This window comes from Triturus cristatus, chromosome 2_1 (genome assembly GCF_964204655.1).
Source record: "Triturus cristatus chromosome 2_1, aTriCri1.1, whole genome shotgun sequence".
NCBI classification, from domain to species: domain Eukaryota; kingdom Metazoa; phylum Chordata; class Amphibia; order Caudata; family Salamandridae; genus Triturus; species Triturus cristatus.
The window spans coordinates 785,898,693-785,926,159 of record NC_140581.1 but is presented as its reverse complement, the minus strand read 5'-3'; the positions used below and the strand labels follow the sequence as shown (position 1 = coordinate 785,926,159).

Here is a 27,467-nt window from a genome sequence, read left to right as displayed (position 1 = left end):
ATAGGGTACCACAGGATGTCTCTTCTGGAGACATGGACCAGAAAAAATAAGGTGAGCATAAGATATGATAACAAGTTCTTTCTTGGCTCGTGGAATGTCAACCATGGGTGTCCTGAAACATGAAGAGTCTCCTCGAAGGTTTAAACGTGTTCCTCAGGCACATTAAATATGACGGAACGAACATGTTCTCAATTTTTAGCCATGCTACAATCTGAAAAATAAAGAATGCCAGCTGGCAGCCGGGGCTGGATAGAAGAACCAGAAGCAGATCTGGCCAATATGCCTAAATCTCTTTCTGAAAAGATACAATCAAGTCCTCAGTGATACATTCTTATTGGTCTTAAAATGTCAGTGGGAGAAGACATGTTTGAATAGAGCTGAATATCATCATCATACAGATGAATCGGGATGATAAATCCTACCCACTTCACATAGAGATTAAAACAAATGGGTGGTAAGATAGACCCTGGGGCACACCACAGGACACTAATTAGGTGCTTTCCATCCTACCAGAATTCACTTAGTTTAAATGGCCCAAAATTCAAGTCACATTTATAATACTTAAAAGGGAACCTTGTAGTATTAGTTGGATTAGCTCATATTTGAAAAAATATATATTACTATATAATTGTCATACAGAACTACCAAAGTGTTATTTTTGATACACAGTGTACAAAGCATAAAGTGAATGAATGTAATTCTTTCCAATACTCAAGTGCCTTTGAGGTCTGAGGGGAACGTTTGTGCTGACTGGTACTTAAAACACTGGCCCCTTCGGTGTAGGGGGTTATTCTCATTTTCTTAGTTGCCATGTTGGTGAATATTGTCAGATCCTATCCATAGTATATTCACAGAAAAAGAGATTACTGTGAAGTAGTGTAGAAATAACTAGTGAATGAAAGGAGATTTTTTTAACGTGTCTATGCTTGTAGATAATGAATCACGCTTGGAAACAGTGGAGTACTGAACATATACATTGATATAATTGTTTGTAGGACACTGTAACACTGATGTGTTTGTGAAAAAAACACTGGTTTGTCTCTTTCTGATCAAGCTTGATTCAATGTGAGGTTTTTCAATATGGGGTTTTGTGCCAGATAATTTTCAAACTCACCTCATCAGGATAAACATGATCAGGATGGTTATAAAAGAAATAATAGAATTCAAAACAAGGAAGTAAACCAGTGATTAACTTGCAGGGTCTACCCAGCATAAACAAAAAAATATTCTCCTTATTTACCCAATTGTAAATCACAATCAGCAACAGTAAGAATCCCAGAATGATACTGATGATGTCCACTTGCCTTTTGAAAAGTATTGGGACCTCATTCATCAGATGGCTCCTTTAATTAAAAAAAAACAAAAAAAACTGCATACATCAGATTCTTGTACGTATGCAAATAAATGTACTTCCAAATATCTATGCCATCCATTTTTTAACACTGACAAGTAAACAAAGGATGAAAAGTTAAGGTGTTGTCAAGCTCATATGGTTAATTCTTATGCAGAGTGGAATATTTCCAGAAATGTCTCCAAAATTATTTTTGGAGTGATTTAAAGTTAAGTAGGCGGCTGTACAGACATGTTTCTCCTGTACAGTGCGTCATAGTAAAGAAGCTTATGTAACATGCTGTCTTGGTGTATCCATCTGCGTGGACATGTTCACTACAATTTGGCGAGGAGCTGATGTGGAATTTGGGAGTGCAGCATTTTTTGGGACCTATTGTGTAGATCTACAGTGCGGTAGTTACAAAACCACCTATAGTACTCATCGTTGAACTGCTTCAACAGTGTGGAATTGGATTACAAGAGGGGCTCCTGAAACTGTATCTATGCAGATATACGGCAAAAATTGGATTACAAGAAGCACTCTTGAAACTGTATCGATGCTGATCAAGTATTTCCTTGAAACGTTATAAGGTACTTGATGTGTGGTTACGAGCTATTGTAGGCATCTTTCAGCCTTGGCAGTGGTTGAGCCCCACGCTCGCACCAGCCATTCTGTTGTCTTTTCAGATGGAGCATGAGCAGTGTCTGGTGCTATTCTGTTTTCCTTCGAGTGAGAGCATGAGCAGTGGAGTCAGCGATGGAGAGTGAGCCCTCACCTGCGCACAGCAGCTGTTCGCGTGTGACGCTGCACATCGTAGTAGACGGGTGTCAGGTCATGTCGTGTGACCTCACGTTGGGGGGACATTTTTTTTTGTACACACTGGAAGTAAGAGCAGCATATGGCTGCAGAAGCCACATTGAAGGAATTGGAAATGCTTATTTTTATTCAGGCGTTCTGTTGGACACTGATTTCGGAGTTTCAAAGAAGCAACGTTTGGGACATGCTTTTACCGAGTACATGAGAAACAGGTGAGGAGTTTGCTTTTAAGACTATTTTTGTCAATTATTTTTTTGTGAGAAAAAGAAAAGAAAATCACTTTCATTTGTTTCATCTCGACCAAGGCTCAACAAAATATTCATTGAGTTCTCCAATTTTGGGTTTCAGGTTGCGAACCATATTTAAAGTGGGTGTAGTGGAATATCTATGTTATAAATGATATTGAGGCCTTGAATGAATCTAAAAAAATGCCGGAACTACAAAAAAAAACAATCCTATTGCATTCACTAGGTACAGTGGGTTTAAAAATGTTTAGTCTGATGCCCAAAACAACAGTCACAGGTGATATGAATGTCTTCGAAGTCGCCTTGCATGATCTTGATAAGTACTTTGAACCTAAGGTCTGTATTGGCATTACTAGATATAAGTTCTTCCAGCGCAAGCAAATGAATGGTGAGTCAGTGGATGATTACATCTCAGAAATAAAGAAGTTGGCCGTTGATTGTAAGTTTAGAACATTGCATGATGAATAAGTGAGGGATCAACTTGTGCGCGAGGAGGAGATTTTGGGGAGGTGTGCCACGGCCTTAAAGCAAGCGGACAAGGATTTGGACTGCCTGTGCAAAGTAACAACTCAGACTGTGCAAAAGGAAAAAACAGGTATACCCAAAAAAGGAAGAAAGTGTATCCGTTTCGATAGTAGGGATCACCTTGCTTATAGTCAATCATGTTCTGCTTTGAAGCAGAAATGTAGTTGCTGTGTCTTATATGCCACTTTGCCAAGGTTTGTAAAACTAAGAAGAATCACGTCAAATGCATCTACGAGAATTACAAGAATACAGAGGATAGTGACCCTGAGGAGGAGGGTACTGAACAAAAGATCATCATTAGTTTAAATGATCATTTTGTGTTAAATATCAAAGATAACAGCGTCATGAGTAAACCAGAGTGTGACATTACTATACGAGGGGTGCACATCAGAATATATGCAGATTCTGGGTCACCATTTACTATTGTCAACGAGCAAGTGTGGAAGGAGAAATTTTGTGACAAATTTGGTTCACACTTGTTATCTTCAGACATTAAGCCTGAAGGTTACACGGGAGAGAAACTAGAGATGTTGGGGTTCAGGTGGTTAAATTGTTAATTTACACACCAGAGGAAGGTTGGTCAACGCCAAGAAGAGACCTTCAGTTTTGGGATGGTTTGACCAAGGAAATGTACTTATTGTTTTGGACCCTAACAGTGTGGAGAATGTTTTCGTGAATGATGGAGTTTGGTAGGCAGTAGAATGGTGGAAAGGTTTCTAAGGGTTTTTGGTAAGACTTTGGGAAAAGTATAAGGTTTTGAGCATAACATAGTGCTTAAAGGTGATGCTACCCCTAATGTCCACAAATTAAGAGCAATACCAATTGTGGTAAGGGAGGAAGTCTCTCAGGAATTGGAGAAATGGGTGGCTATGGATCTCATAGAAATCGTAGAGAGTTCAGAGTGGATTTCTACGGTGGTCGTTGCACGCCGCACCAAAGGAAAGATCCATCTCTGTGTGGACCCACGCCACCTGAAAAACAATATTGCTATTGATCGTAAGGATTACTGTGATGGTGTCAACCCTTAATATTATTTGGGAAGGAAAAAGGGGTGTTATTCTTTCAGGATGACATTCTTGTTTTTGGAGAGGAAAGAGTTGTGCATGATGAAAAATTGAGGAAGGGGTTAAATGTCTTGGATGACAAAGAATTGACAGTGGAATTTACAAAGTGCAAGTTTGCTAAGAGGAGTGCCACGTTTTTAGAGCATGTGGTCAGTGAGGGTGGAGTGAAACCTAAGCCCTCATTAATTAATGCCATTGTGGAAGTCCCAGCACCGGTTAATAAAGATGAAGTAAGGTCATTCCTAGGCTTGATCAAATATTGTGCTAAATGTATTTCAAATTTTACTGAGAAGGTGTATAACATAAGACAATTATTAAAACAAATTGGAGATTGTCTGGGATTCTAAGTGTGAGGAAGAATTTTATAGGAACAAACAAAACACGGCTAAGGTGCCGGCATTGGGCAGTTTTGATCCAGAAATTGATTGTTATATTACAACTGATGAAAGTAATGACTGGTTGGGAGTGGTCTTGGCGCATAGAGATTCTAGAGGAAAGGAGACAATAATTCAGTTTGCATCTAGATCACTTTCACCAGTGGAGGAAAAATACATGATAATTAAAATTGAAATGTTTGCATGGGCATTAGATCCCTTCCATGCATATGTGTGGGGCAAATGTGATCATAAACCGTTTGTAAAATTACTGACCACCGAATGGAGTGTGACAGTGTCTTCAAGGATTGCGAGATTGTTATGTGTACCGTATGATGTATGTTCCTGGCAAGGACAATGCTGTAACAGGTTATTTGTCTAGCATGTCTTGTCCTCTTGAGTGTGAAGATGACTTGTGTTATGATTTCAGTGTAGCTCTGGTACATGATAGTGAAATACCTGCTATTAAGAAGGAGGAATGGTTAAAGGAGCATGTTAATGATAATGAAATACAGGAGGTCATTAAATGTATGTGTGAGGGACAGCCCAAAAAGGAGCTACTTAGTGAGTTTCTCAGACCATTTTGGGAAGTTAGAGCTGAACTTTCTGTAGAGAAGGATCTACTATTTAGAGGTAGTAAAATCATTCCTCCTAAGGGCTTACGAAAACTAATCATGGAACTTTGCATTAAAGATCACTTTGGTGTAGTGTGAACTAAAGCAGTGGTGAAAGATCATTGGAGGCGGGGTATGGACATCGCAGTTGAGAGATTTGTAAGAACTTTTACCGGTTGTGCTTGTGCGGATAAGTCATTACGCACACTGCGCCCACCCATGAGTGAATGCCTAATTCCTAAGTAACTGTAGGAATGTGTTGAGATAGATTTGTTGGGCCCAGTAGTAGTGCAACAAGAGTATGTGATTGTTCTTATTGAGTTATTCTCTAGATGGCCTGTTGTAAGGTTAGTGGATAAGGAGGACAAAAATACTGTGTTGAAATGTATGGATGAGACATTTTTGACTGAAGGGATTCCAGCGACGCTTCTAAGTGACAATGGGGTGCAGTTTGTGTCCAACATGGCTATGCTTATTTTAAGAAAGTGGGTATCAAACATAGGACCACTTCTCTTTATAACCCCAGTGGAAACGGTATGGCAGAAAGGTTTAACCATGTGGTTAAGGGTGTTATCCAGTCCGCTGTTGGCAGGCAGTGTGATTGGCATAATGAAGTAAAAAAACGTGTGGGCTTACAGAGTGATCACCAATGAAGCTACTCGACTATCACTATTTGTGTAATGAGAGGGAGAATTCATAGAAGCAAGTACAGCCTGCTTAGTTGTGTGACAGTGAGGTGAAACAATGGTCACCCAAGTTGGTGGGCAGGAAATTGAAAGAGGTGCACGAACGAAGTAAGGCATACTATGATGACAAACATGGTGTTAGGTCTAATCAAATGAGAGTTGGGGACTGGGTGCGAGTGAAGAAACCAGCTAAAGTTCCCAAGGGGGAGAGGCGGTTTTTGTGGAATCTAAAACGGGTGGCACCTTGTACTAGAGGGATGAGTCAGGGAGTTTTGAAGAGAAATGCCAGGTTTGAATGGCTGGATGGTGAGGACACAAGTTTGAAGGGCACTATCAATACTGGCACCCTGTTTGGCACTCTGGTTGACAATGGCATTGGGGAGGATTCTTGGGTGGATTCAAGTGTTTCTCTGGGTGCTGTGGAAGTAGCAATACCGGAGCATGATGCGAAGTTTGACTCTGGTGTTGGCATGAATGTTGCAAATAGTAAAAATGTCCTGTATGTAAATGTCCAGTATTTGTAAAGCGCAAACAATTACCCGAAGGTGTCAAGGCGCTGGGGGCCGTCTGGAAGATTAAGCGAGCTATTGCCCAGAGTCAAATGGTGCTGGGCAGACCCCTGCCGCTGGAGCCGGGGATCGAACCGTGATCCCCAGCGTCCAGTGTCAGTCGCCCTGGCCGCTGCGCCACACCTATTCCCAAAGGAAGGAGGGAGTTACCCGGATGGTTGCAGGATTATGTTGTAAGTTATATATTGTTTTTGGGGCATATGGTTTTTTTTCTCTCTCTTTGCTTTCTTTCTTGTTTTCTCTTTTTCTTCTCCTTTTTTCTCCTTTCTTTTCTCTTTCATCGTTTTTCTCTTAGGGGGAGGTGTTTTTTTCCAATAGTATTAAAAAGGGAGGATGCGTTATGTTATGTGGTAAGTGGTTCCATGGAATGTAACCACATCATGGAACCAAATAATGTTCTATTGCTACAGGCGTTCAGTGCTGGGTCAGTTGTTTGGCGCAGTGGAGCTGTACAGACCTGTTTCTCATGTACAGTGCATCTTAATAAAGAAGCTTATGTAACCTGCTGTCTTGGTGTATCCATCTGTGTGGACGTGTTCACAACAGAAAGCCTTGAAATGCCAGAGCAAACTCCACAGAGACACCAATATTGCGGAAGTTATGCAGCTTTATTTCCCACAGCAAAAGTCCATTCAGTACAACTTCCAAGTGGAGAATGTCCCTGACATACCCCTACTCCCTTTTAAGCTCCCCCCACGTTCCATTCCACGCTTCTGCTACCTTGAACATAAACAACCCCTCCAAAGTCCATAATTACAGTTAATACAGTATTTGCATCATTTAAAGAGGACACAAGTGCTGCATCATAAACTGTTGTGCTCGTGCATAACTACTCCAACAAATGCATTATTACAATTGTCACAGTATTTGCATCATTTAATGAGGACACGATTGGCTTTATACAAATGTGGCGCTCATGCCCCAACTCCAACACCCAATACATTGCCTAAAACCTTTTTGATTCACCCGCGAGCTTGTAGGGTATTATTTGTGTGAAATTTGCTCTTTGACCATAACAGTTGGAGGACTTTCATCAAGAATGCATGCTGTTCAGACCTCTATATAACAGTGATCTGATCAGCATGTTTGGAATAAACACATGGCAGGTGGAATGCAGCTAATACTTAGCGGCTGAGATTAATTTGTGCATTCTTCCATCACCTTTTATCCTGTATAAGTAGGCATTACTTTTTTTGGGACCTCTGTGGCTTTATGAGATCCAAGATCTTGCTTTTCGATCTGCCTGCAATGCATAGTAGACTATGAGCCAAGTATCATACAAAACTGTAAGTACTGTACCCAGTTTAGTTAGCAAACTGTTAGGAGAAGATAGTAAACCATGCTTAGATCCATTATTTGCAAATGATAATGTGGAGTTGGGACAAAATGTAAATAATATTGTTCAGCCTTATTCTTACCATCACTTAAAGGGTTAAGCACCATTCTGCACTGGAATTGGAATATCCTTTCTTCAGGTGATGTCAGGAGCTATTGCGTCATAATAGGTTAAATCCCAAATTACTTTTCTAAGTTCAGTCTGTGATGAGAGTTTTAAAAGTTTTATTTCTCATTAAAATCAGTAAAATTATTTTTATTATTTTAGTCAAAATAAGTTGTTCATTCAAGTAAGTTTGCAGAAATGTCTTAAAAAGTATGGTTAGAATAAATCATCAAATAATGTATCAGGCATATTACATATAGGAAAAGTACCCTATTCTAAAGAACAGTACCCACATTTAAAGTTAGCTGAACTCATGTAGAGTTCTAGTTCACAGGAAAAGAGTGAGATAAAAGAGAGCATGAAGCTCAAAATTCAATCTAAGGAGTAGATCTTCCCAGAAAGAGTAGTTCATGAAACTCAATGAAGTCTCAGTAATTAGACAAATATTCATGCAGTTTCAGTAGCAAGCTGCATTTTAAATCAAGCATCAATAGTACAATCTCAGGATGAACAGCAAGAGCGGTAGCCACAGAAGTGAGTCAAAGACAAAGGAACGGGTGTCTGGGAATAGCTAAGAATGGATTGACCTACACTAGAAGCACGCACTATTATAAAAAGGCAAAAACAAATGTTGCAAAATGTAGGTTTTTCCTCTTTGGATCCAATCAGTCAGTAGCAATAGTCTGAGAGTGATTTCAGCTCTTCCTTTCCCACAAAATAACATGTAGCTTGCAAAGTTTTATCATGAAGGTTGCCACAGATGTTACACATATTAGACCTTCGACTCATTGACCTCTTTTACTACAGGCAGTGATCACATTCTAATCTTGTAATGTATTTAAAATGTAATTGCATGAACAATGAAGATGTCAGAATAAGGTCAAGCTATATAATATGTTGTGCACATTTCAGCATTTCTATTTCATTTCTACTGAAAGAAGCCTTGAATTTAAGCGTTTTTGAGGCCTGTACTAATAGCTGTGTCTGCTGAATGTGTTACTGCACATTTAAACTGCATGTCATTTCATATTTAATTGCATGTTAATCATTGCACATATAGCTGTTAATTATTACATTTGCATTTGAATGACTTATCTACCTCACAAACATGGAGTTTGTTAAAGGAGAACTTCCATACATATTGCCCCATTGAATTTGTTATCATTAATGATTATACTGCATTCTTCCCAATTTACGACCTCAACTTCCACTGTTTCCAATTAAATTCATTGCATCAACACTGAATAGTTTTCTTTTTTTGCTACAATGTTCATATTTAATACTTTAAAAACAGTCTCAGGAAGCAAGTGAAGTTGTATTTCATTGATCTTTTAATGAGGATTCTCCTATTTGATGATCTTGCAGGGTTCATTGTTGCTGCCTTATTTGTTTGGAGTGAATTTTCTCCCACCACTGCCCTTCAGGTTTTCTTTCTGTGGTGGGTTTAGGATAGCATCTTAGATAGCATCTTTGAGATTTAGATTGGAAAGTATTCATGCTGTTTTTTTCATGGAGCTTTAAAATCTTAAAGTTCTACGGTTGTGTTACCTGGTGACGAATATCCTTGTGTGGGTCTACAAGTTAATTTTGCATAGGCTAGGATCTATCTTCGGCAAATTTGCCCTGTCTTAATATTTTTTTTTTTTAATTAGTCTGCAAAGGGAAAACATTCTGCCTTAATAGAGAAACTAGCCTTTTGTACTTTTGATCTCTGTAGGAATTTACATGTGTGCTTATGTTGGTGTGGGCAAATGAAATGGGATCTCCATAGGTGAAACAAATTCCATAAAGGACACACGGGTGCCTCCTTTCAGGTCCTCTAGGACATGAAAGGTTTGTATATTTTTACACCATTCATAGTCTTCACAGATTCTGCCAGCAGAAGCCATTTCTTTAACCCTCATCTGCATACATTCAAGGCCCTCTACTCATCCTTCTACCTCTCTTGCTTGTGTTCCATTGATGACAGTCTGCCCTTGAAATATTTAATTTCCTTACTACTGTTATTAGTACTATGTGGTTATCAGAGAGTCCATGATTCATAATTTTTTATTTTGGAGCCAAGCAGCTTAATTTGCATCATGACGTTTCCTAGTGATATTCTTTGTAGCTTTTGTTAAAACAGAAGATTTACCACTGAGTTGTTGGTTGATGTGTGGCTAAATATTTTTTCTGTCTAAGGTGTTCATCATAAAGTTGAGATACCTATGCAATTTCGTGTCAGGACTCAATGTAGGGGCATTAAGTCTCATTGATACTTCTATCCTCATTTAGTTTCCACCTCTTGCAATGCCTCATACTTTGTCATCCTGCGAAAATCTAATGTAGACTTTTTGAGTTTCTCAAATTGTCCATTAACTTGCAATAGCCATTGTGTAATAGGTCAGTGCCAATTGCTTCCTGTAAACAGTTAGTAGTGAACAAACCTTGAGGTCCACTGGAGCTTTTAGCACTGTTTCCTTATTGTGGTAAGTGCAATGACTGTGATGGTCTCAGGCCTGCCACATTTATTCATCAAAGATTTTAAATTGACAATATTGCTCTCCACCAAAAGTCAATCTAAATGTGCTCTAAAATCACATAAAGATGGCTTTGGAGGACTATAATCATGAGTTCTCTTCTGAGCTAAGCCTCATTCAATATATCATAATAAATTGCAGTTAAGGTTTATTAATCCAGTTCAGCAGAAAAAGAACAGTTCCATAATGTAGTCAGACACCTTCAGTGTGGGGCACCATTTTAAGATGTCTGCCACAAATTACCTCATTGCGGTTTCAGTCATTTGATTGCCTTACTCTCACTGCCTTTGAAATTGAAGCTATCCCTTACACGTTGTTATTTTATACACGTTGAGCCATCTTTTTACCCTAAATTGCTCTGTTTTCTCACCTTACTTCATCCATCAGACTTCCGCCTGGCATTCATCTTTAACACAAGCCATTCTCCTCTGTACTGCAGAACTAAGCTGACAGATCCTTCCTGAAAACCAGTCTCCAACTACCTTCTAAGTAGTGTTTCAGCATCTCAGTGTTGATAGGGATTCTTCACGCAATGGCGTAAGTGGTGTGAAAACTGCTTTCCGGCCATGGCTTCTATATCGATACGGATCAAATCGTATCTGCCGTCAACACCAGGGTCAGAATACTGGTGCTACTGGTATTTCTTGAAACAATTCATTTGCAAAGCAGGACCTTTAGATGGTCATTTCTCTGTAGAAAGGGTGTCTTGAGGGGAGGGGAAAGTGAGCAGGAACAGCTACAGGTGGATGAGAATCATATTCTGTAAAATTGTCTTATGTTCTCAATGCTTTTCCATGCATTTCACACAGAAAATGATTGTTTTGTAAGCAATCATTAATATCAACTAAAAAGCTTGAGTAAAGTAGGCATACATAGGGGAATCTCATGGTGTAGTCATGGGAAGTTGGTAGTCACTTATTATTAATCTGAAATGTGGAATCTGAAATTTTATTTGAGAGCGCGGAATAACCAATATTTTCCCACTGGTGTACTTTTTAAGTGTGCATGAGGGTACTCATGCAAAAAAGCAAGAATAATAAAATGATGCACAGTGTTGGGTACTGAACATTAAACCAAAGAAAGCTTGTTTTGTAATGATTCCTAACTTTTTTCAAAAGATGTCACCATTTTATTTTTTATCTACAGGTTAGGCCTTAGCCCGCATTATTAAAGCCATATAAAAGGACCAATCATCAAAATGGCGGACAGTGCTAATCATTTACCCTTCTTCTATGGCAACATTACAAGAGAAGAAGCAGAAGAATACCTGAAGCAGGGAGGACTGAGTGATGGGTTATATCTGATACGTCAGAGTCGGAATTATCTTGGTGGTTTTGCACTGTCGATTTCCTGTGCAAGAAAGTGCCACCACTACACAATTGAGAGGGAGATCAATGGAACTTATGCTATTTCTGGGGGGAAATCCCACTTAAGTCCACTGGAGGTCTGCAATTATCACACTCAGGAAACAGATGGCCTTGTATGTTTGCTGAAGAAACCATGTAATCGCCCAAAAGGAGTTGAGCCAAAAGTTGGTCCATTTGAAGACTTAAAGGAGCATCTAATCAGGGAATATGTCAAGCAGACCTGGAATTTGCAGGTAATTTACACATCTTTGCCTTGTCAGCAAATGCATGTGGCATTTAATGACGTATTTTGTATTATCTTCACTATTTCTGAAACTAAAATAAGGTATACGTATGTATAAACATTTTTAGGAAGTTGATTTTTTCCTTATGGTTCTGCCTATTGATATTCAACTAAAAGCTACCATTTCTCTGTCGCTTGCATTTACTAACTTGTAAATGTAATCTATATTACACTACTTAGTCATTACAATCAAGAAGGAATTTTTACAGCTTTAAAGAAGGTCTTTGTTAGAATGGAAGACTACATGGACGAGCAAATGTGAGTGAATTAGAGGTGAAATTCAACACTGAAAAAGGTGTGCAAAGACAGATCAATAAGCAATAGTAGGGTCTTTGTGTAGAGGAGCACACATCCACTGTAAAAACAAGCTTGCACTAATATCAGAACAGATTTATATCAATTTATTTCACTATAGTTTTGATCATTCATTGACATACCAGTAAGGTAACTGTATGGAGATATAAATTGAATTCTATTTCATCTGACAATTACATATGGATGTAGTAATAAGCAATTCAATAAGACACAAATGTCTTTCCTGTCTTTGAAATAAAAAAGAAATGTTTAAAATCAGAGTTGCAAAGGGTTTCATTTTGAATATGGCAGAATTCATGAGGAAAATATTTACAAAGACTATCACATCTCCAATCATCAAAAGTCACCTGGTGCTAATCTTAGTGAAGTGTCTCACAGAGTACTTTAAGCAGGAGTTTGACAGGTTAGAGGTGATGTTACTTACTTTACAGGTAAACACCTGCACACTAACATTGCTTTGCCTTACCTCATGCCGCAATGTGGTAATGTCTAAAATTCCATTTCAGCAATGAGTGCTAACACACAACTTCTTTTTATATTACAACCTTCATCATTGTCTTTCTAATGTCTGCTAAAATTGGTCCCATATTTGTGTCATTCTTGCAAGAATTCTATGAACGTACTATCCGGTATTAGGCTAATGGTAAATGTATGGAGCCAGTGCTGTAGCCAATGTGTCGAAAGTTTAATTTAAAAAAATGCTTATACACTTGAGGTGTCCTTAACACTAATAGTTTCCTATACTAAAGATACAGTCTTTCTATGTTAAAGCTGCATTCTTGTGTATTTCAAAAGATGTGTTCATGTACTAAATTATGGAGGCTGGTTTTGTTTGTTGACTACTGATGCATTTGCTCAGCACTTTAATAAATGTTCTATTCTTTTCTCATAAAATGAAAATTAAAACCTTAAATCTATCTTATGCAAAAGAAAAAACTGCAAAATATGCAACCGGGCTTCATTCTAATTAAGTTACTTAAAGTCCATATCACATTCTATGTTGGATTGTTATTACCACCACACATCATGTGACTTTAAAGTAAAACGAAAAATGGCTTGTCACGTTTTATGATGTCTGGCTCAATATGACCTTTATAGGCCTGCATAGGAAGCATTCATTGGTAGCCTACTCCTGCTCCTATGGAATGTCTTAATGTCTGACCCTATTCCACCTCTTACCCTTTTTATTCATGTTTTGTGGCTTGGCTTGGAGTAATTAATAGGCACTATTTCCTGCAGGTGTGGACAATTACTATTAATTATTGTATTGTATTATTTTTATTTATAAAGCATACATGCGCAGAAAAGCTTCTTGGCATTAAAAAAGGTGAACTGAAATGGAGAAAACATTAATATAAATGTACCTAGAACAAATTCTATTTCAAACGTTTTTGAAAGCTCAGTATGTTACAAGTGGCACAAAGACTGTCAGGTAATTTATTCTATTCCTTATCAACTATGACTAAAAAGGAATAATCAACAAAAGGTGTTGTTTGGTTCTGTAAACCGAGAAAATGAGGACACTGTGGCATTAAAGAGCTTGATGGTTTATAGCAGTAGTTTCTTTTTCAGCAACAACAGAGCAGCACTCTGTCTTACCTTATTTATAAACAAACACAAGGAGATGATGGCCGGAGTGCTGAAACTTTTCAGACACTCACCCCCAGTCACAAATCTGGGTTGAATCAATCATCTTGATCCTGTGCCTCATGGGAACAGTCCAGCCCGAATTGGCAGCTCTGTGTCTGTCATTATGACACGGAGCATTTTGTGAAGGAGGTTCAGTTATTGGACCCTTTAATGTTCTGCCCAATAAATATAAGTAGCCTGTAGTGGTGGCAGATTATTATAGCAAGTGGTCGGAAGTCGGATTCATGGCTTTTTCCAACCACGGAAGGTGTCATTAAATTATTTCAAGACATTTTTGGAATGGAAGGTTTTTCTAAACAGATCATGTCAGACAATGGGGTTCAATTTGTCTCAAAGGAAATAAGTGACTTCTTTAAACAATCTCAAATTGAACATTATAGGATAGCACTGTACCACCCGCAGGCAAATGGTTTTATTGAACACATGCTAGTTGAGTATATGCAATGGCCGGTAAACATTAGATTGAAGCTTCGGAAGTCTATCCAAAATATGCTGTGGGCACATCACACCACACCCAATAGAGTATCTGGAAAAGCTCCATTTGAAATTTTGAGGGTGTTGAGTGGCAATCTTTGGAATCTGTCCTGCTTGGATGATATAGTGAGGTTTGCATGTTCTTCCTGGTAATCAAATTCATAGTAGGATTTAATGCAAAGAAAAACAAAATACAAAAGATAAGATACCTAAATAACTGGTGGGTGAAAAACAAACATAGGTCACAAGATAAGTTACCCGAATTTCAGGTGGGTAATGTAGTCTGGATTAGGTTACCTCACTAGATAGTTATGGGTTTATCAAATTTTGAACACCTGTAAAAATTGATGCTGTGTCACGTTATGCTATGAGTCAACTAGAAAGATTGGTGGATTATTTGTCTAAGGTACCAGAGAGGATTGTCGATAAAATGACCGGTCAGAGAGCAGATGTTAACATTGAGAAGGAGGGTCAGTTTGTGGAACCTCAGAAAAGTAATAGAAAGATTTCTCCTACAAAATGTTTTGGATGGTAGTAAGAATGTGGTAACTCTGCTGTTGGAGAGTGCCATGTTCTCCGTGTTTACCCATGGTTTCTTGTATCTCTCTGTTGTGGCTGTAACGGCATGTAATGACTTTGTATTCATATTTTTGATTTAACTTTTTACTTTCTGTGTTTTTCAGTCTTTTGCCTTCCTTTGAGGGTTTCTGTTCATTTTTCTCATTGTTTTATAAAGTACTCTGGGAGTGTTTGATTCCTTTCTGGTTTGCCATTAGATTTAGCATTTGATCCTTTTCATTGTAAAGAAAGGAGATGTTGTAGTATGCTACTTTTGTCTGGTATGGTTCAGCATTATGACATGGAGCATTCTCTAATGGAATGTGGGATAGGCGCTTGACAGTTGAAGAGGGTCAGTTGATCTTTGGAAGCGGTGGAGTTGGATGCCAATAAACCACTGTCCTGATAAGTGCCTGTGTTTGTGTTGTTATTACAGGATGTATGCTCCATAGATGGCACGACGTGTAGTTCAGCTATGAGATTATTACAGCATGTGGTGTTTGGAAAGTCTTATCAATAAATGACAACAAAACTATGAGAAGTTTAAGGTATCAAAAACAATTGGAGTCTAATGTAGCAATAAGTAAACCCATTTTGAGCTCTGCATCTATTACTATGCCCAGAAAATGAACTTGTTTTGATGGTGACTGACCGGGGCCAATTAAGTATGAGTTTAACAAAGGGTGTACTGTTCCTATAGGTAAAGAGAACTAGGTTGTGGACAGGACGCAGAGGGCAATCCTCTGGGTTGTCTGTTGTTGCCCTCACACGCCCCTAGGGATTCCATGCTTCATCATCAAGTGGTTGCTGCTTTTTCTTTGTTGATACTATGTGATGAGTGCGAGGGTGTCCGAAAAGTGGGGTGGCAGTGACTGTGAGAAAAGGTGAATTAAAACTTTCTAGGGGATATCAAATCAGTATTTATTATAAAGATTCTCCTGACAGAGAGAGGTTAAGGCTACTATGGGGGTATAATATACCTGAGCTGCTAAATATGTGTAGATGAGGTATAATTGGGTCAACATATTTCGCGCCGCAGTGGTCTAAAAATGATCCTTGGTGCTTCTTCAGGACCAGAAGGTGAAATGGACCACCCCACACCCCTTGTAACATATTACAAGGGGTGTGGGGTGGTACATAATACAAGAGGCAACAAGTTGAAGTTCTCAATTAAACTGACTGACTGCAGAAGAGATATGAGTCTGCGATAACAGTAAGGCATCAATCCATCCCCCTACATCAAGAACATATAGTATATACAAATACAACCATAATAGGAGGTTACGATACACAACTGAGGGTGGCTGCACTCTCATCACCCTCAATTCCTGTTCAGAAGGAAATGGATGTGTTGTTAGATAGGTTTAAAAATCAGTAAGGCATTCGACCACTACTGTACAAATGCATGCATATGGGGTTGATTAATGAGGAGGGTGGAAACAACACAATCGGAAGGAATGCCCTTAACATTAATATCTGCACAGCACATAGGGAACACAAATTGCTCTGCTGGAATGCAGCAGGATTAAGATCTAAAATTTCTGACCGAGAGTGGAGAATGTACATTGATAATTATCATATCTGTATCCTCCAAGAGACCTGGGCACACAAACCTGTATTTAGAACAGCATTTGTAAATGTTAGTACTGAGGCGGAATAATCCTCGATGGGATGGCCATCAGGGGGCCTTAAGAAATGGGACAAAACCTCATTAGCATGCAAGATAAAAAAGCTTAGCTCTAAATCCAATGATATTCTTAGCCTTGATATAACTAGCATAAAAGGGGCCTTTGCAGTGAGACTCCTGAAATGTTAATGATCGATTTTGTAGCCCACTTCAGGAATCTGAAACTGTAAAAGCCGTGGAGGAACTATTGGAGACCACTGATAGAGGAGGTCACCTTATATTAACAGGGGATTTTAACACCACATTTGAACCTCTAGATTGTATTCATAATGCTTGAGGGTAAGACTCCAAATTGCATCTCTCATACTAGCACAGGGAGTTTGTGCTTGTAATGGGTGCGCAAACTCGGATAGAGTACCTAACTTCACTTATAAGAGGGCCAATTTGAGTCTAATCAACTATGCATTACTTGATTTAAATTTAAGGCCCATTGTCCAGGACATGGCGGTCACTGACTGGACAGTAAGTGACCACAATGCTCTGGAATTAAAGTTGAAATATTCCATCTTTTCAAGTGACATCTTGCTTTCTGGCAAATGCGGCATAGAGTCCGACAAGAGCAAACTGGACCGTATATACTCTAAGGTTATTACAGCTTTAAACACTTTGGAGAATCTGAACAATCTGAAGTGACTGCTATGAATACCTTTAATAATCTTCTTGAGTCTATTGTGGAGCACTTTTTTTTAGAACTTTTAAGGTGCAGAGTATAAGAACAAAGGTCCCTGAGTGGTTTGATAACAACTGTAAACTAGCTAATTAAAATCTGACAAGTGTTATTAAAAGTGGGTGCAGAACTGCTACAATACCTGGGAGGAAGAAGTATAAAAGGGATAAGGCCATGGCCAGGAAAAAATGAGAAGAAACTTGTCGGAGAGAACTTGTCAGTGGAGCTAAAATTAAAGATACTAGATATTTCTGGCATTTTCATGCCAAAGGGGTACCCTTTACTGGAAGTGAGGATAATTTTCACATTGAACCCCATAAATGGGAAGAACAATTTGCCAGTATATGCACCACTGAAGAAATAGTTAAATATAACAGTCCTGTGAAGGTAGGGATGCCTGACTATAATTCTGAGGAAACCGCTCCCACAGTTATATTTACTATGGCAGAAGCACTATCATCTATTAAATCAATGAAAAAGGGCGAAGCTCAGGGCCTAGACTGGATACCAGAGGTTTTGTTCTGTTTGGAACTAGTCATATGGGGTTATCACTTAATGTAAAGTCGAATGCTATATCTAAAGGGGCAGAGATACCCAAGACCTGAACGTACCTATTAGGCTGATTGATAATGTGCTGGGTCTTGGCCACAATTTGTCATTGACTTCTTTATGGAAGTTTTCTTCACTTCAACACAGATTTCGATTTGACAATCAGACTATGCTTTTGAAAGATGTCCAATTGGAAAATCCAATGAGTGTACCCCAACACAGGTTCAATAATGTACTGAGCTATCAAATTGCACATTCTACTTCTGCTTCCATTTTTATTGTTAAACGGTTATGGTAAGCCATTGTCTTGACTGATTCGTCAATATGTGAGGAGATTTGTTAACTTGTGTTTTCTGATCCCTTTTTATAGTGCTGAAACAAGTTTTTGGATGCTTTGGTAATGCTCTGGAGGGTAGTGCTGTGTGTCATGTAAAGTAGGCTCATTAGAACACTTGATTTGAAGCTAAGGGGGCACCCACTTCCCACACCAGTGGCAGCAATATCCATTTAAGTGTCGTACCAGGGTGTACAATGCTTTGGATACAACATGAAATTAAACTAAATGGAATGTAAAGGGTTGTTTAACAGTCCAGTTAATTTCACAAATCTAGCAATCAGCGGTCTAAAGTGAAGTTATGATGAGCCTTTTTAAAGAAGACTTCCAGATTACGTAATGGAAAATAGCTGAAGATGCACTTGGATTGGGATCTGGTTCAAAGAACAAGAGCACCATTCTAAAACTGCCACAGCAAGAGTTGTCAAAGAGGCTCTTCTGAGAGTAGTACCAGGATAAAATGTAGGGGAGTGTCTTGACCGGAGTTCCAGATACCAGGGGGATACTTTCAAACTGAAAAAAGATGTTACAAAGGTCCTTATGTACTCTAATATAGGTAGATGGCCAAGGATGGCAAACAGAGATGATAAAGCCCTGATGGACATCACAATTAGATGAACCATGCTGAGTTTTCTGTTACCAGTAATAGGTCATTACAGATGTTCTAATTCATATACACATTTGGGGAAAGAGAAATTGATTTTGATTTGATTCTAAGATTTCTAAAGCTCACAAATGCATTTTGCCATCTTGGCGCCGACATTCATCTGGTTATGATCTGTAAACAACAACTGGAGGAAACAGAATGCTAGAGAGAGATGGAAAACATCCAGAATTTCAATTTCCTCCAGAAATGTGCCAGATTTGCCTGTCTTTTAAGATGCATTGGCATTTTGTTCCAGAGTTGACAGGTGGAGTGGAAAAAGCTTCTACCGCCCCACTTCAGCTTTCATAATTATTACACCACTAACTGATTTGGGGGTTCCCAATTGCAGAAGTCTGTTCAGAGTGTACCATACAATTTTCCATTTCAGGTAGTCTAGTCCAATACCTTACAGAGTTTTATGAGCCAACCATAAAGCCTAAAGGCCAGTGAAGCTCTTTCAGAGCAGCAGATACCGATATGAACATTTTTATCTTCTTCAGAAGATGACCGTCTTTACTCTTCAATGTCTGAAGCTTATTTAAAGAACATCATGGGATACCAAGACATTGCAAAAGTCCAGTTTGGATAACACCAATGCAATGACCACCAAATTTTGCATATCAAAAGGGATAAAAGGCAAAACCTTCCTCAATATTCTAAGCAGAAAGAAACAAGATGAGGTTAGTTTATTAACCTGATCCTTAAAGGATAACTTGACACCAAAGATGACCCTGATATTCCTGACTTTAGATACTGGGGGTGAGGGGGGGATGATTTCAGAAGGAAGTGTCCTTCTCAAAGAAAAGGACCCCTGCTTTTTCTGAGTTAGGCATTAGGCAATTACAGCTCATCCTGCTAATGATGGTACACATGCAACTGTTAAACCAATCAGCAACCTCATCTACATTGATCGAAATAGATACAACAATTTTGGTGTCATCAGCATAAGACACTGTGGGAAAACCAAAAGAGCGAATCAGCTTGGCTAAGGGTGCCACGCAAATATTAAAGAGTGTTGGATTCTCTGAAGACTCCTGGGGAACACTGGAAGGCAAAACAAAAGGTGTTGAGTTAAACTCACCAAGAGCCACGGTCTTCTCTATGTTTGTTAAAAATTAGGAGAGAATCATCAGCCGCTCACACCACCCCACTTCCAACTAAAAGCTCATACAAAGCTGCATGGCTCATGGTATTGAAGGCTGCGAATAGGTCCAAAAGGACTACGGTAGCCCTCCCTCTGTTGTCTATGATGTGTCTAATCTCCTGGGAAACTACGACCAGAGCTGATTCTGTACTGTAGCTTGACCTAATGCCAAAGTGTGTCTCATCTAGGAGCCTGTTATTCTCTAGATGGTTAGAGAGAGTGTTTTTGACATGCTTTTCTAGGAATTTTGCAGGGAAAGGCAGACAAGATATGAGTCGGTAGGGTTTTCTCTTGCATGAGATTGAGTGATGGCCTTTCCAGCAAAGCAAAAATAGAGGCTTTTTTCCATTCTCTGTGAAAAGAGCCTACATTAATGATGGTGTTTAACAGACTGGTTAAATCCACGACTATCATAGTCGCTATATCTTGTAGCATTTTGGGTGGGCAGGGGTCCAAAAGGGTTTCCGATTTAGTGCGGGCCATTAGGTCACATACTATTTCAGTGAACAGAAGGGGGACGTTATGGAGCTCCTTATTATAAGTATTCATTGTAGCTGGCTCTATGCCAATATCCATTATAGGACGGGCAGCGTCAAATTCCTCATAAACTGCCTCCAGCCATGTTTGATACAGGCCACCATGAGGTCCTTATCTGGTTTGGTGGCGCCGCCCTGCCTTCCTCAGTTAGTTTCTAACTGATAGGTCTCAGAGAGTTGACTGGAATGGCTTCCAGTCAAAACAGTATTCTCTGCCTTGTGGGAACCCTCAGGGGTCATCCTTATCCGCCACGCTGTTTAATATCAATATCACTCCCCCTTTAGAGGTTATCCAGTCCTACAGTCTGTCCGCAGTCTCTTACACCGAAGCTACTAAAATCATTGTTGCCATTCAGGAAGAAGACGGCCCTGTGGCTTCCACCCTACAGTCCTTTCTAACACAAGTATTTATCTGAAAGCGTACAAATTTTCTAAAACCGAACGTGAACAAAACCAAGGTGATCCTGTTTGGCAGGAACACCAAGGACAGGAATTGCTCTTGGTGGCCAACGGATTTTGGACCTTTACCCTCACCCATCCCAAAGGAAAAAAATCTGGGAGTCATGTTTGACGACCACCTTAGCTTTAGAGAGCAGATCAACCATACTACTTTGACTTCCTAATTCATAGTCAGACTAATAAAGAAAGTTTTCCCATTTATTCCTCCGAAGTTACAAAAATCAGTCGTAGTTGCACTCATCCTATCTAGGATTGTTATGTTATGTTATTTTAATTTATTCAGTGCACAGCTACTCTGAAGTGTCCCGGCGCTATAGACCGCTGGGGAACCCGTCCTGGCTATCCCTGTGAGATGGTCCCTTTCTGGGTATCTCCAAGGTGAAACCAGGCATCCCCGGCGTCTGTGGGGGGCCGTTGTAGAGATGAGGCAAGCTTAATGCCCAGAGTTGCCAAGTGTGTTCCTGGTTAGAGTAGGTACCGAGGCAAGAATTATCGAGTCCGTTTTGACCCTGGTCCACGACCCTGCCGCGTCGGGAATTGAACCCTGGTCGATTCTCTGCTTACGGGTCTGCTGCCTCTAACCAGTGAGCCACACCTCTCCACTGACTTTTGATTGACTATTGCAATGCTCTATACCTAGGCACTACACAATGGGCACAGACTAATCTACAATCTGTGCAGAATGCTGTTGCTCTGCTTCTTTTGAAGGTTCCCAAATTTCAATCTGTTACCAAAAACATTCAGGCTCTTCATTAGCTACCTCTAGCAAACAGGATTACATTTAAAGCTCCCTGCCTCATTCATAAAGCCCTGCACACTAAGGGAGAACAATACCACCATTCCAACTTTCACTGGTACTGTCCTTAACGAGCTTTACCTTCCGCCTCTGCCCACTTGCACAAAATCCCTGAGATAAAGAAAGTCAGGTGGGAAGTAGGAGACTTTACCATCTTGGCAGCAAACGGTGGAACTCCCTGCCTTTAGCCCTAAGAGCTCAGGGGAGTTTTCCATGCTTTAGGAAACAGCCCAAAACTTGTTTTTCTCAACCTCATTGATAGAATAGTGATGCTTGATTTCCGACTAATCCTTTTGATGTTCCCGCCTTTAGCGCTAAGACACCTCGGTATTTGCGCACTTTAAAAAAATTGTTGCTTACTTACTTTGGTTTTTTTTTAAATCCACCAGCTTATCACAGTGAGACTGGGTAGGAAGGAGCACAATTGGAAGGTTGAGGCTAGAGAGTAGCTGCACTGTTTTGAAAAGCTCTCCTGAGGAGTTTTTGGAAATGGTCTTTTCTTCTATATAGTAGCTGGGTTTCTCCTTTATTATACGTTTTTTTATAATGTTACCTCATTCTACTTCAAAATACTTCACAATAATTCCTTCTCCAAAGTTTCTGTTGCCTGAGAGAATGTTCCAAGCCTGGCCCAAATCCCTTGGCAGAGGTGCCTGATGTATCCAAAGTATGGCTACAGGTATTGAATGCAGAACATTGCAAGTGCTGTTCTCAGTCACTGTACAGAAAGCTGGTGTAAAGAAGGTTTAACTATTCTTACACATCTTTGAAAGGATGTGCAACTTATGGGAACCCTGCATTCCAGAATGGATCCTGGAAACCATGCATCAACATTACTCTTTCTCATCACTTATGTTCCCTCTCTTTCCTTTGCCTAGGACCTCCTCAGCCATGACAACACAAGAGTATGGAGCATGTAAACTTTTTTATATAATACTGTTAAAAAAAATAGATTTCATGTGTTACGTAGAACCCCCAGCACTTTACAGGACTTCATCTAGATCCATTGCATTCAGCCAGATTCTCTTGTAGAGTACTGAGACAGCACTCAGATGGTCACATCCAGCTGTCTGGCAAGTAAGTCAAGATGTGGGTGTCATTTAGGCATAGATAGCATTAGGAGAGTGGCTGTCAATGGGTTGGAACCTTTTTATGAATATTAAATAAAATAGGGAAATTATATAACTGTATTATACTTTTTCTGCTGTAGATTGGATTTTCGGGAAAAGAAGAGTGTCTATGCACGATGACGTCTAACAGAATATGGACATTTAGTAATGATTCAAAGATAAGGTTTAGTTGGAGGAGGTAACTCTATTAAAGTGGAGTGAGTTTTGTTTGTTTCAGTGAATCATACAGTTGATGTAAAGTCTGCTCTGCATAATTTTGGAAGACACAGCCATCTCTTCCCACCTTGTGTTTCACTGCTTTATGGCTAACCTACAATGAATCATTAATTACGTGCACGTGTAACTTTGTTTTTTCTACTATTTTTCTTATGTTTAGGGGGAAGCACTGGAGCAAGCTATAATAAGCCAAAAGCCTCAGTTAGAGAAACTGATTGCAACCACCGCCCACGAGACGATGCCCTGGTTCCATGGAAAGGTCTCGCGGGACTCTTCAGAGCACACTATCCTTTTAACATCAAAGAAAAACGGAACCTTTCTGTAAGTTCTTTTCATCAAGTAGGTTTGGTTGATTAGTTTCACATGTGAGAGTTTGAGGGAACAGGAATACCAATTAAAGGAGGAAAAACACAGATATTCATAGTTGACCATGCAAACAAGACCTATAATTTTGAGTTTAAAAAATGGGACGCAAATATTGTTTGCACTCAGGTTTTTTTATTCGAGGTTGGCGATGATTTCTCTTTTCATGAAATATTTCATCTAATTCTGATTTTCAGAGTTTAGTAATGGTAAAGACGTGTGGATTTATGGTGAGATGAAAACTCACGTTTGTGACATGCGTATTTTGGAAAGAAGTACTACCCTATCTTCTTTCATTTTTTTTGTCAGAATGTAGTTACATTTAGAGACAGAGAACAGCGTGTTTCTTTTGCGAGTGTGTTTCTTGTAAGACAACATAATCCTTCATTTCAATAATATATTTTGTAGTTTGCCTTCAACTGTTGTGAAACAGACGACCACCCTCTCTAAAAGAGCAATGCCATAGCCTTGATGATATGAGGTGATGTTGTCGGGCTTTGTTTGAATTAAGCTAGCTTCACATACTCTGCAAGAGTTCAACTGCTTCTTCTACACACACAATCAGCTAAAAGATTGCATACGCTCTAGGACGGTCAGAATCAGGTGGTATCACTTCTGGAAATGAATGAGATATTGTGATATCTTGCAATGTCTCATTTATTTAGGGTTTAATTTCTGGGAAGGAAACTAGCTTGGTTGACTGTCCGAGCTTTGCTTGAGAGCGATCACTTTTTATTTGTTCCTGTGCTTGTGACGAGCAGATGATACAACTTACAAACAACACAATGAGAAATAACACTTGAAATCCCTCGTGTTTAGATCATCCGCTTTAGTTTCCTATGGGTAGATACGTGGTGCCTGCCATTGTTTCATACAGCAGCATACAGATTTGTTTGAAAAATGCAAAGGATAATGAGTACCATGTAACAGCAAATTCAACTAAGTTTGAAAGTTGGGCAAGGCAGGAGTGAGGAAGACCATTCTTGATGACTTTATGATGAAGAATTACATAAAAGAAATCTAAAGGCTTGTTCATTTCTGTGATATTTACTCATTTTCCAGGCAGTGCCAAGCAGCTGGTGTTAGACCTGAAACTCTCGAAGTAGTAAACTTTTTTGCTTTCTCCTGGTGTTTTTTGCTGATTCTCTTGTCGTGGCCTATAGGGCTCAGGGTGCTTTTCCACTGTAATGCAGTGTGAAAGCGCATCCAGCCTTCCTATTCATGCTTGGAAGGTGTGCTTACCTGCTTGGTAAAGGTGGATTTGTCATTAATAGCTTAAAAAAGCCACTTCTAGAAACTGTGTTTTTCACTGTGCTAAACTCTTTTGTGTGCCTTTTAGTTGACTCAAGTCCACACTGGAGACTGGGGGAGCACATCTGTGCGTTCCCCAGAGACAGTCATAAACATTGGGCGTGCAACTGGAATGAAAGACCTCTGCCATTTGAGGACATGGCTGGATAGATTAGGGGTAGAGGTTTTGACACCTGGCCTCTTGGAAGCCAGATCATGGCCCCACTAAGGATCTGCAATCCAAGGCCTAATGGCAAATAGGACTGACATTTAGTGGAGACATTAGTGGTTCAAAGGGAAAACCTCTGAACCACCCCCAAATTCAAAGGCATTCTACAGTATAAATATTTGTGCCATACTTCAGCAGGGCAGAGATACATGTGTGGGGATGTGGGACCAGACATCCTGGACTGTGTGGTGCACAATGCCAGAGAAATCTGTTGTGCACAAGGTGGAGACTGCCATAGGAAGGGACCGATCACCCTTCCTGAATAGTGGCTGGCCTGGGCCGACCACCTGCTGCTGTGTGGCACCCTTTGTTGTGAAGGGGTTGTTGGCTTGCCCCCTGTTCTTTGTGGAGGTCTCAAAGACCTCCGGTGGGGGACCTACACCATCTACATGATTCACCTAGAGAGTTGTGCCCTCTCAAACACCCACTTTGTCGACTGGATTTGGACTGCAGTGTGGTGTGAGCGTGGAACTAAGTATTGTGCCTGGAGACTGGATTGTCTTGGGTGGAGCCCCCAAACCATGCCAGCATCTAAGGAGCACCGGTCCATGTTGTCCTCCAAGCAACACCTACCTCACCAACAGCCAGCACATATCAGAGAGCTAAAGTTAAATTGCAAGCGTGCTGGCCAGGCACCGCACGAGAATGATCTAAAAGCAGCAGTACAGTGATGTCATTAGATTGTGAGAAGAATCCTGTTATGCAAAAATGCAATGTGGCTGTTGCGAGACCACGTCTGTAGCCATCTTGCACAAGGGGATTCCCCTCACATTAATCAACATTGTAGACTTTGCCTTTCTTGAGTACTTGCCAAAGAACTCTGGCAGCCAGCTACCTTTCAGAGTGGAAGGGCTTCTAGGGGACTTGGATTATTGTACTCACAGTTTGCTCGCCAGCAGTGCCACAACAGTGCCTCATCAGCTGAGATGCCAATCACCACTGCAGAAAGTAAACCTCTGCAAAATGCGATAGGCTGACCCATAATGTCAAAGACATTTGAAAAAAAACAGCTGACCCAATGGAATCAGTGGATGAAGGGGATTTTAAAAAGACTGGCTCTGTATTTAATATTTCTGTGTATATTAATGACATGACCTCTGGCAGACCGCTAAAGCCGACTGTAGACAGACCTCAAAAGGAACATTGGATGTTCAAAGCAGACGATGCACATTTATCTTTTATTTCTGTATGTCATTTCTCAGACTGGTCTAAGCCAAATGTGAGCAAAATCTGTCAGTCAGAGTTGCAGCTAAAAGAAGATAGTGTAAAGTTTCAGTATTTTAAAGAGGTAGAGAAGATAGTGTCACTCAAGACTGAAAAGGTATCTCTGACTGAATAAAATACATCAATACAACTATTTCTGATGAGATTTAATCACGGCTTCATTGGAGGGGTTTTTCATATACGTGCTTATGTAGTCAAGTACGGGTCTGGTGTGTTTTTGTTGTCTCAAGTTTAGAAGATCCATTTGCATTATCATATGACTTTTATAACGTATGTACAGTTACGTAAAATGACTAGTAAATTATTTCAGTTAGTCAAAGTTTGGCACATTTTATTTTTCTACTATATTACAATATTTTAATATATTATGAAGCTCAGGGTTAGGTATTCACTTCTTAATTAGCAAAAACACCCACACATATCACAGGTTGATGGATCTTTGACAGCTGAGACTTCAAAGTTATATCTCAACATCAACCATTACCGATTATCATTTCTTTATTTCAGTCAATAAAGAGAGCTGAGTTAAAGAGTTTTATTTTAATCTTTTTGTGATTCATTTTTGTATTATAGTATTAATATCCAAAGATTATCAATAAAGATTAATATTCAATCAATATTTGATAGTGATATTCTAAGCTAAATCGAGATGTCTACTGCCCATCATCTCACCTAAGTACAATTGTTCTTCCTTTGATCATGTGTCCTTGAATGTTGCAGCCACATCCGTCCTTGTTTCACAGATTTTTTCCCCATCCCTTCTTCCTGTCATTGTCATTCTCATCTTCTGTGGTGAGAAATTCACGTTCAGTCGTCTAATACAACATCTATTCATTAACAGTAGCTTTCAAAGTTGCAACTCTGCAGCAAAAGAAGAAAAACAACTTGCACATTTGTCTGTTAAAGTGAAAAATATTCATTTCAGTATAATTTGCCTTTCACTTTAAAATTTGGCATCTTACATTTGTCAATTTAGTGAAATCCAGGCCATATTACTAGGTTTCAGGACTATGATTACAAAGTGCGGTTGCTTACTACAAGTTTTGCGTTAAACATACTTTTAGTCATAAACGTAATTTCTACACATCATATATTTAATAGAGCATTTTGTCAATAATTAAAATCATGCTAGCAGTCTCCCCCTATACTAAGGATTTTCATGTTTTCAAGCTTCCATTTACATGTACAGTCATCAGGATCTCTTCAAAAGGTTTACCAAAAAAACATTGAACTACATAGACTGAATAATTGATCAGAGAGCTATATAAACAGAATCTAAACCATATGTACCTGAAATAACTCATTTGCAGTCTCAATCAAGATATCAGGAGTGTCCTGGTATTGAAACGGGCAGACCAGAGTAATCT

At 39.5% G+C, this 27,467-nt stretch overlaps 1 protein-coding gene across 12 annotated transcripts in view; it reads left to right on the top strand.

Annotated features, from left to right (window-relative positions):
* Nucleotides 1-27,467, top strand: part of SYK (spleen associated tyrosine kinase) — a 430,546-nt gene that overhangs the window by 166,259 nt on the left and 236,820 nt on the right. For all 12 annotated transcript variants that reach the window (XM_085632733.1, XM_085632731.1, XM_085632724.1 and 9 more), the window contains 2 exons: nucleotides 11,330-11,783; nucleotides 23,155-23,315. In XM_085632733.1, coding sequence (XP_085488859.1) covers nucleotides 11,382-11,783; nucleotides 23,155-23,315 — 563 coding nt within the window. In that variant the 5' untranslated portion in view covers nucleotides 11,330-11,381. The remainder of the gene's footprint in view (nucleotides 1-11,329; nucleotides 11,784-23,154; nucleotides 23,316-27,467) is intronic.